The sequence below is a fragment of the Euphorbia lathyris genome, chromosome 9 (genome assembly GCF_963576675.1).
Source record: "Euphorbia lathyris chromosome 9, ddEupLath1.1, whole genome shotgun sequence".
Classification (NCBI taxonomy): domain Eukaryota; kingdom Viridiplantae; phylum Streptophyta; class Magnoliopsida; order Malpighiales; family Euphorbiaceae; genus Euphorbia; species Euphorbia lathyris.
In genome coordinates, this window is record NC_088918.1 from 21,732,802 (window position 1) to 21,744,178 (window position 11,377).

The 11,377-nt window shown below is 37.7% G+C and overlaps 1 protein-coding gene across 1 annotated transcript; it reads left to right on the forward strand.

Annotated features, from left to right (window-relative positions):
• The first annotated feature begins 9,407 nt into the window (after positions 1 to 9,407).
• Positions 9,408 to 11,377, forward strand: LOC136207158 (uncharacterized). Its single transcript, XM_065998443.1, has one exon. It carries the CDS (start codon positions 9,463 to 9,465, stop codon positions 11,290 to 11,292), a length of 1,830 nt encoding a protein of 609 aa, XP_065854515.1. The 5' UTR covers positions 9,408 to 9,462; the 3' UTR covers positions 11,293 to 11,377.

The following is an 11,377-nucleotide window of genomic DNA, read 5'->3' on the forward strand; positions in this document are numbered from 1 at the left end:
TGATTTTTTTATGGAGGATGTTTTATGGAGAGAGTTGTTAGAAATGGATGAAGTGGAATGATTGGAGGGTGTGCAACCCTCCAACCATTAGACTTGCTCTTAGATAGTTCGGTTTGATTCAGCCCGGTTTAAAACCGAACCGAATTAAAAAAAATTAAATTTTTGATTTTTACATTCTAATCCTACCTAAGCCATGCATATAGGTATATAGGTTTATAAATTAAAGGCTTAATAGGCATCCAGCCCCCTAAACTTGTAACTTTTTTTCACCTGACCCCCTCAACTTAGGGGACAACCTCTCAACCCCCTTAACTCTCCAAAAACATCACATACAACCCCTTAAACTTGCAACTTTTTTTCACCTGACCCCCTCAACTTAGGGGACAACCTCTCAACCCCTTCAACTCTCTAAAAACATCACATATAGCCCATTAACGCCTACGTGGCTCTGACATGGAAGAAGTTGGGATTGCACTCATTAGAAAGCGCGTGAAGGTTGGCTTTAGAAACTTAAACGGTAAAAAAATCCTCTTTCTTCTTAAATCCCTAACGTTCTTCTCCTCTGAAATCCTTAATTCCTCTTTTCCGATTCCTTCGATTCACCTCTTTTCTGTCTCCGATAGGTCTCTGATTCAAGTTCAACAGTAAGTATTCATCTCCTTTATTCCCCCTCTACCTTCTTCTTTTTATTCTTCTCCTTCTTCTTCTTCTTCTGGTTTGCCTCTTTCTTCTTCTGAGATAATTTTTTTTTTATCAATTAGGTTAGGGCTTGTGTTGTTCTTGAAACCGATTTCATGGTGGGTATTCATGAATCATATTTTTGTGGTGAATATGTTGGAAACCTGCAAATCAAGGAAGAAGACTCTATGGATGGTCAAATTATGGGTTAATTTACTGGATTTACATTGAAAAATTTAAGAAAAAAATGACATGTGGCATTGGTGTGATCAACAGTCAAATGCATTTTCTACACGGGTTTGACCAGATATAGGGATGTAAGGGGCTGTATGTGATGTTTTTGGAGAGTGGGGTTGAGAGGTTGTCCCCTGAGTTGAGGGGGTCAGGTGAAAAAAAGTTACAAGTTTAAGGGGTTGTATGTGATGTTTTTGGAGAATTAAGGGGGTTGAGAGGTTGTCCCCTAAATTGAGGGGACCAGATGAAAAAAGTTACAAATTTAAGGGGTTGGATGCCTATTAAGCCTAAATTAAATAATTGTAAATAGTTGGGATTCATCTTTAAAACTACTATAAATAATTGCAATACTACTATACATGGGTTTATGAATTTAAAACATTTAAAACATGAATTTGAAAAATATGCTTTTGTTTTCTAAAAAGAAAGAAAGAAAAAAAAAAAAAGCTTTTGCGGGCAGTAGTTTTCAAGTAAACAAAAACAGTAAATAATTTGAAATGAACCTAACTAAGGCCTAGAGGTTGATAATGCAATACTTTAAAAAATATGCTTTTGTGAAGAGGAACTATTGTATAATCAATTTCTTATAAACATGCATTTAGCTATTCAATTGTTAACTATTCGTTTTGTTAACTTATATATATTTTACATGTAGAAAATTATAAAAAAAAATGTATGTGATTTGATTAATTTGTAAACAGAGGAGTGTGATTTAAAAGTTTGCAAATAAAAATTTGTAGAATGTTTTGTTTACAAAAATAAATTATTACAAATTACACTGTAAGTTCTGATTACAACCAATTACATTTTTATCTTAAAAAAACTATTCTTACATATAGACAACACACAATCCCCCAAAACATGTCTCCAAATCGAAACATTTTGGCCCGGTCCGAACCAAATCGAATTAAAATTCAGTTCGGTTTGGTCCACCAAAAAGTTAGTTATTCGATTCAGTCCTATTTGGTTCGATTTTTAGATCGGACTCGACCATACCCATCCCTACATTGATCTATTTCAATTGGTGAAATTTCACCCAATTTGGATAGATACTCAACAGGTTTGTTATCTTATTAACACATAACGATATTTTGATATTTAAATTTGATAAATTTTAGTTTGAAAATTTGTTTTTATTTGTTTTTTTAATGTAATTAATTATTTTCACATAAGAAAATCTATTGGGTAAATTACACCCATGGCCACTGAATTTACCGTTTTAACATTATGGCCACTGAACTTCAGTTCTTGACAGTATGACCACCGAACTTTACACTTTTTAACACCGGTAGCCACTCAAAACGACCATTGATGGTCTCAAAATAAAAAAATTTGAAGAGTTAATGATATTCTAAGGAACTTTAATTCTTGAATTTTTTTGTTTTGAGGTCATTTAGGTGTTGTTTGGTTAGGAGAGAGAAACCTCCAAAAAATATGATTTTATGGTAAATGTCGTTATGAACAACTTTAATTCTTGAATATTTTTATTTTGAGGTCGTTAACGGTCATTTTGAGGAGTTAGTTAAAATTGAGTAGCCACCGGTGTTAAAAAGTGTAAAGTTCAGTGGTCACACCGTTAAGAATTGAAGTTCACTGGCCATAATGTTTAAATAGGTAAAGTTGGCCATGAGTGTAATTTACCCAAAATCTATGTGACAAATAAACTTTAAACATGAACGCATTAAGTTCATATGTCAAATTAAATATCACAATATATTAGATTGATAACAATTTTATCACGTTTCCATCGAAATTGGGTGAAATTTCAACAATTGAAAACTCAAATGTAACCAAATAATACATGAGAGAAATACAATTTTAAATAGATTAAGAGTTAAATGACACTTAAAACCAAGGTTATCAAACCTAGACTGCCCCTGCCGGTTCAACTAGGTTGAACCAGATCCGATAGGTATTTCAGTCCGGAGATGGCTATTTTATTACACTTTATAAAACCGCTAAAAAACTAATGATCTGATCGATTGAACTAGCCACCCAGAAACCCGATCACGGTTTTTACTGTTCAAATTTGAACTGTAATTTTTTTAAAGAAAATAAAAATTTAACTTTCAAATAACATTAACTAATCCAATTAAGCAAAAAATAACTTGAATTTCATTTAAAAATTAACTTTCAAATTTCAAATTAATATTACTGTAGTATTGGAATATTTGTTAATGGTTTGGTATTCATGCTTTCATTTGATTATTAATAAATATTTGTTCTAAAAATTAGCGCACAATGCGTTTATATTATTAAAGAAGAAAGAAAAATAACCACCCCACTCGGATGTGATTTGAACCCATGACCTCCATAGTCATATGTATCCTCTCAACCATTAGGCTAAAAGTTTCATCACATTAATAAATCTTTGTTGGTGATTGATTTTTGTTTGTTCACAGAAAACAAACCGCCCTGTTTGTTTGGGGGAAAATATTGTGTTCTGTAAAATTTTATGCAGGGAAAATATTGTGCATGAAAATAAAATATTTTTCTGTGTTTGGCAACGACACTGGAAAATATTTTTCCGTGTTTGGCTACAACACTGGAAAATATTTTCCAACCACTAAATATAGATTTTCTGTATTTTTTTATTTTCAATTGTATATATAAAATACAAAAAAGATATTCACATGTATTAAGCACAAATTAAGCACAAAAAATACACATAAACTATAAGGTACCGTTTAGTTCGCGGAATGGAATGAAATGGAATAGAATTGCTATTTCAAAGGAATAAAATAGCAAAGAATGGAATAGAAATGTGGAAAACACGAAAATGTTAAAGACACGGAAACCTGAACAAATATGGAAAACAGAAAAACGTGAAAAAACACACACAAAAAAAAGTTTTTGTTATATTCTTATATATATTAGAATATAAAATTTATAATCAATAGTTATGTTAAGTTTTTGTTACAATAAAAATATACAATTTAAATTGGTCATAATAATCAAGTTATATATTAAAATATAAAATTCAAATTAACACTTTATTAAGTTTGAAGGTTAAATAAAGCTAAAATTATTATATTTTTAGAATTATTTGAACCTTAGTTCAACCTCGGTTCAATCCAAATTGAACCTTAAACTCTTCATCCTTTAACACTTTTTATTTTTTGAACGATCCGGTTTAACCATACTTAAAACTTTATTAATTACTTCCTCAAAAAAATTAATTACTATAAAAATTATAGTACCACTGTAAATTGTTCTATCTATTCTCTAACCCCGAAAAAACTAGGGGCGAACAAAAAGTCCAAAAATCGATGATTAAACCGATAATCAAACCGAAATTCTTATTTGATTCGGTTATTTTAATATTTTGGTTCAGTTCGGTTGTCAAATTTTCCTTATTCGGTATTTGGTATTGGTTCGGTTATTCCAAAAAAATACTGGTCTAACCAAAAACCGAACTGGATTTATGTTTAAATAAAAAATATATAGTTTTACTTATTTATTTATTCCTCATTGTATAAGAAAGTCTAAAATTTTAATTTTAAACATTATTGAATTAATTTATAATATATGAGATATTTGGTTAATTGGTTTTGAAATTGTAAATTCCAAATTAATAAAGCTAAAATTTCATAATTTATAACATTTTAAACATTTAAATTAAAAATATAAAATTTTTAGTTATTTGGTTGGTAACCGAACCGAACCAAAAATTTCCGGTTCGATCAACTTCGGTTATTTTAGTTATTAAATACGGTTCGATTTTAAAAATTATATAAATTTTAATTCGATTAACCGACAATTCGGTTCGGTTAGAAACCAAACCGAACCGGAGAAACTCATCCAAATTGTATTCTCGTTCCATAAATTAATTTTAAATTTAAAAGAAAAAAAGTCAATGCATTCTCAATTTTATAGTGGGCGACTATATACCGCACTAAAATTCCGGTTCACCGCCCTATATTGACCTTTTTACCCTTCTCATTATTTCAAATATAAGTTTTGAAAATTCCAAATCCTTTCAACTTATTTTCCATTCTAAAAAAAACCGACAAAAAACGAGATGGCACGAAGAGGAGGCATCGGCAAAGGATACATGGGTATTACGGTAAGTATTTCCATAAAAAAATTTATCAAAATCGTGAGTAATCGGGCCGAAATTCGGGATTAAAATCCCAGAATTTGGCCTAGGCGGGCGACACGCTCCATCTCCACCTACGGTGGAACGCATGAACTATGCGTTCCACCGTAGGTGGAGATGGAGCGTGTCGAGCGATCCACCCTATGGTGGATCGCACGGCGCACGCGCTCCATCGTAAGGTAGAACGCGCGGCGCATGCGCTCCACCATGGGGTGGGTCGCTCGTCGTACGCGTTCCACTTAAGGTAGAACGCGTACAACGCATGCGCTCCACCTTATGGTGGAGCGCATGCGCCACCCGTTTGGCCTAAGGACCAAACGTTTGCGGCGCACTGGTCGGCCCTAAGGCTGACTGGTGCGCCGCACCCGTTTGGACCATAGGGCAGGTGGTGTAAACCACCTGCCCAGGCCAAAAAGGGGCAAATTTTGAATTTTTTTTAAAAAAAATTGCACGGACCGGGCGTAGGCAGACCCGAACGTATAGAAAAAAAAAATTATGTTAAATTGAATATACCTTATAAATAAATAATATTACAGGATCAGGAGGGAGCTGACCCTAGACGCACGTCTTCACGTCCTGTTACTGCATCTGCTCGGCGGGACCGGGAGGAGCAGCAGCGGTTCATGGCGGACGCTCGGAGGGCACATGCTGCACAGGCGGAGCGTGCTGAGGGACGGGATGAGGCGACTGATATAGACATGGACGGGGATGCTTCTATGCATCGTCCTAGTGCTGATACTATCCCCATAGATCGTGGCGTTGTGACGAGGGGTCGAGACGGACGATTTTCTTCTACCGCAGCATCTTCTTCTGGTAAGAGAAATTAAAAAATGTGTTTATTTGTATTTGTGTTAATCGTGATTATTGAAAAATATACTAAAAAATTAATGTAAACCGTTTGCTGTAATTTCAGGTAGCAGCAAGCGATCGAGGAGTGTAGAGGATGACTGGGTTGTGAAGGACCCCGTCCCCGGGGGTCCATTTGATGGTGCTGTGATCCCGAGCTTTTTGGGACATATTGCATGTGCTATATGGGCCGATCAGGATAAGGACGTCCTTAGGTGTCATACCAGATCAGGGTATTGCACGAAGCTGAGATTATGGTACAGTGGTTCTTCCCGGACGATTCAGTCGCATATCGAGTCATCTGGCTTGTTCCATTTACCTGGTATTATGAACAGTCACATAGATGCTGCTCTGATCACGACATTTGTAGAGCGGTGGCAGCCAGACACGTCATCATTTCACATGCCATTTGGCGAGATGACCATTTTGATGCATGATGTGTGGGAGATATTGCGCATCCCCGTAGATGGTGCCATGGTGACTGCTGATGCGACTGTTGATGAGCTTAAGGAGTGCGTGATGGATTTGTTTGGGGTGACTCGGGTTCAGTTAGATGCCCGTCATTATGCTTCTGGTGGTATACGAGCCGCTTCCGTCATGGAGCACTGTAGAGGTGATCGGATTCCTGAGACCCAGGCTATAGCTTGGATGTGGCTGATGCTCGGTTCCACCTTGTTCGTAGATAAGAGTGGTGACCGCATCCGACCTTCTTGTCTGTTAGAGGTGCAGGACTCGGCGGCTGGAGTCGTTGGACTTTCTTGGGGATCAGCAGCATTATGTACCGAGGATGACGAGCTAATTCTGCCACTTCTACCACGACTCCTAGATGAACTAGTAGAACGAGCCCGTCCACGACGAGTTTCATTATATTCCCAAGAACTCGGCATACGTTTTGTGGATTTGCTCACCTTAGGTCGCCCCTGCACGTTAATTTTGACATCGGGTTCGGTGTACTGAGCTTGATCAGGGTGTAGTTGATCATGGATAAACATTGAAATATTACGCATTACGGATGGGTCGGCTTTAGAGACTTGGTCCACTAAGGACTTAAAATATCGCTGCTCCTCGTTCAGATCATTACGCCCGTCATTTTCATCAGTGTGACCATGATTGATTAAAAGTGTTCTCCAAAACACGTGAACACTCTCAGAACTGATCATTTGTTCCAGATCACAAGCTCGTTTCAGTTCACATGCACATGGTATCTTATGCGATGTTCTCAATACACAACCGCAACGCACGTACACTTCATGGCTCAACCCTCTCATACGCTCTAACTCTTGATTCAACAACTGCAGACAATAATGAGAGACTTTGAATACAAGTTGGCTTAATGGGCGTCCGGTGAAAGTGACTGCTTGACGAAGCCGCGACTGTTCAAGCATGTACCTGATACGAAGACAAAATTATTATTAGTTAGTGAAATGATACAACCCTAAATGCAAATTCCAAAATCGCAGTAGAAGAAATTGCAAATACCTTATATTGGTTGCTTGTGATTCAATCTGCTTGTGAACCTTCTGCCATACCGTGTCAAGGGACCCAGTTGCCGTATTGAGCCATTGCTTTAGACTAGCATGTTCGCTCTCCACTCGACAAATAGTTGTGTTACCAAAATGTAGGAACTCCTTTGTCCAAGCAACAACAAACTTCTCCTTATGCACCAACCACGTCTCCTCAACATACGAGATAACTCCTTTGAACCTGCTCATCTTTTCCTTCATCATCATAAGATTGGTCTCGTACTCCTCAATGGTTAATGATTCTAATATTGTTCTCCATTTGCCATTCTTGAATTTAGAGGCAAGGCCTTTATCTCCAATGATTCTATACACACGATCTTCCACATCCTTATTAATATGCCAAGTGCATAGCAAGTGCGCTGCTTGTGGAAAAACTTCTTGTATCGGCTTTAATAACCCAAGCTCCCTGTCACTAACAACAATGGTCGGGTTAAGATCATCCCCAAGCAAAATCTTCAGCCTTTGCAAAATCCAACGATAGCTCCCTTCGGTCTCGTCTTTAACAATAGCATACGCTATCTTGAAGTTATTATTGCATGGCGTCATCCCAACAATCTCAACAAACGGCATTTTGTACTTGTTTGTTTTGTACGTTGAATCAATGCCGATGTACCAGTGGTAAGTCCTGAACATATCAACTGACTCTGGATGTGCCATGAACACATGCGTTATCACACCTGAATCAGCCTGTGTGTAATTGACATATTTGTTCTCCACAGCAATATGGTAGAATTGACTAACCAGGTCTCTACCTTCAAACGCGTCCCTCCTCATTTTGTCCCTGTAATTATATATGTGTTTAATTACTGAGTTGTCATCTGGGTGTTTTTCTTTAACTGCTGCTAAAATAGCACAAGGCTTTGCTTGAGCTGAAGACATATCACGCACAATTTGTTTAGATGCGATACTGAGTCCGCTCATTTGCCGACTTCCCTCTGGATACATACGCATTGTATGGTTATGCATTCCAGTTAACCCAGCCTTAGCCTTTATCCCCCATCCCGAAAGGTCTGCATGTTGATAGGCTTTAATCTGAAATTTACATCGGCACGCTTTAGTTTTACTTTTCCTAATTGCAGGATCTTCATCATTTTTCACAACACCTCTATATCGTTCACCCCGTGAACAGCGCAACAACTTCTGTTTACCCCCATTTTTGTGCGAAGATATTACAAGCTCAAACCCATTCTGAATAGCTATCTTTTTTGCCCAATCAATAGCATCCTGACTGGAGGGGAAAACGGTATCCGTTATAAAACGCGAACTATAATCAATGTTATCGGGGTTCCAATCTTCTATCGGTACCTGAATATACGAAAAATTTACATTAAAATTACAAAAAAAATACTTCGGGGCTATTTCTCCCGTTCGAAATTAATTCGGGGCAATTTCTGCCCATTTTTGCCTGAACGGGCAGGCTACCCGTTCCACCATAGGTGGAAACGGGCAGCGCGTACTGCCCGTTCCATAGGTGAAACGGGTGGCGCGTACCACCCGTTCCATGGGTGGAGCGGGTGGCGATTACCACCCGTTCCTTAGGCCGAACGGGTAGTTCATCCATTCGGCCTAAGGAACGGGTGGTATTCGCCACCCGCCCAGGAAAAAATCGAATAAAAAAATAAAAAAATGCTAAATAACGTTTTTAATTCTCGTAATATTACCTCGTGTTCGAACTCATTGTCTTCGGGAATGTTTTGATCCATTTTTTTCAAATCCGGGATTTGTGCTCGGGAGAGAAAACTAGAGAGAGTTTTGAAGGTTTTAGGAGAAAAAAGTGGCAAGGGTATAATGGTCAAAACAGTGCGGTGAACCGGAAATTAGAGGCGGTATTTAGCAATATCCATTTTATAAAAGGAAAACCGAAGGAAATGTAAAAGAAAAGGAAGAAAATAATTAATTTCAAAAGATTCAAAAATCGGTGTTTGGGCCCCAAATTTAAATTTCAAACAGTCTCTTTATCTCCCCCATTCACTATATATATCATTATTTATTTATTATATCTCTTCTCTTCTTATCCTTTCATTTTCCGCCATAGCAATTACCTCTAACCCTAACTTTTTCTATCATTTCACAACCAATACCATGGCTAAGAAGAAGATTCACAATAACCATAAACAAAATCAAACACCAGCCATGACCAATCAACAGCCTGCCATTGATGTTCCTCAAGAAAAGCTCCAAAATTTGAAATCACTCAATGATATGCTTCTCAAAGAGACTTTTGAGCGCCGCCAGCAAGTTGAATCGTTGTTGCTGGCTAAAGAGAGTTTGGAGAATCAGTTGGCTCAGACTTCTGCGGAAAAGAACGATTTCAAAACTGCATTCCTCCGTGAAAGTGAAGAGCGATTGTGTTTGGAGATAGTGAGAGGTTTGTTCTCTGTTTTTATTGGAACTCAGATGGATGAAACGAGAGTTGCTGTGAGCAGTTTGGTGAGAGAGAATGGAGAGAAGGATGATGAGATTCAGTGTTTAAAGGGTGAGATTAATGGGTTAAAGGTTAACCTTGAGGGAGAAAAAGAGAAATGTAGCGGGATCTGTCAACAGAGAGACCAATTGATGAGGGAAGTTGATGATGGAAAGAAAGAGTCAAATGGTTTGAGGGAGAAATTGATTGAAATGGAGGAAAAGAAGATTCAGGCTGAAGAGGAAATCAGGAAAGTCACTGATTATTACAAGCAGTCACTCCAGCAACTAAAGGAGAAAAAGGAACAATTTGACGAGGTTAGAATACAAAGGGATGTGGCTGAGGAGAAATTGGCTGTCAAATTAAAGGCAATTGAGGATTTAGACAGAAATTTGGGGGAGATTTTGAGGAAGAAGAATGAGATTGAAAGGGAGAATGGCGAGAAGCGGATCAGGATTGATGAGTTGGAGAAACAAGTGTCTGAATACTGTGAGACTGTATGGAGTTTGAGAAAGGAGGAAGGAAATTTGCAATGTAAGTTAAAGGAGTTGGAGAAGAGTTATGAGAAGGCGATAGAAATGGGGAAGGAGAATGATTCCTTAGTAGAAGAGAAGAAGGAGAAGGATAGAACTATTGGGAAGTTAATGGAGGAAATGGATTCTAGAGAACGTCTTGTACAGAATTTGAATGCGGAATTGAAGGATAAGGATGGATTGATCAAAACCTTGTTGAGAGAGAAGGGAGAGATTGAAGATGCTAAAGTCAGTAAGGAGAATGAAACTGTAAAGTTGCACAAGGAGTTAGTTGGATTAGGGAATGATGTGGTTGCATTGCAAGAATCCATCCAAACTCAAGAAGATCAGAAGAAACATTTAGAATCTGAAGTTAGCCATTACAGGGCTACTCTTGAGCAGGTGAATCTTGAGAAGGATAATGCTGAAAGAGATTTAGTTAAGGAGAGAAAGAACAACGTCAACCTAATGTCTAGAGTTTTGGAAATGAAAAAGAGGGTGGAAGCTAGTGTAGAAGAGTGCTCAAAGATGAAGAGCCAGAACGAGAATCTGTTGGAGGAAAAGAGGGGAATGGAGTATGAAATTGGTTCGTTGAGGAAGGAGAGTGAGTCTGTCAAGAACACTCTTTTGCAGGCTCGTCAAGAAGCAGAGGATTTGAGGAAAAAAGTGGAATCAGTTGTTTCGAACTCCGCAAGAGCGCAGACCACGATTAAGAAAACTGTAGAGTTGCTATCTGTGTCTGAAAATGGGAAGGAAGTACTTTCTAGTACTGAACGGAACCTTCATGAAATTGAACCATTTGCAAGTGAAATGGAAGTAATCAAAAGTGCATTTAGGAGCAAGGAGGCAGCAGTGGAGGAAATGAAGCACCAAGTGGAGGTACTGCAGAATTATGTCTCAAAGGCAAGTAAACAAAAGGGTTTATTGGCCATTGTTTCATCCGCAACGACATTTTTGTTTGCGGTCTCTGTTGCGTATATTGCTAGACTTCGTTGAGTTTTTTCTGTTGCATCTGAATGGAGGAATATATGGTAGAACAAAAAAGTGAATAAAGAGGATAGTTCTTGTACAATTTCTGTTA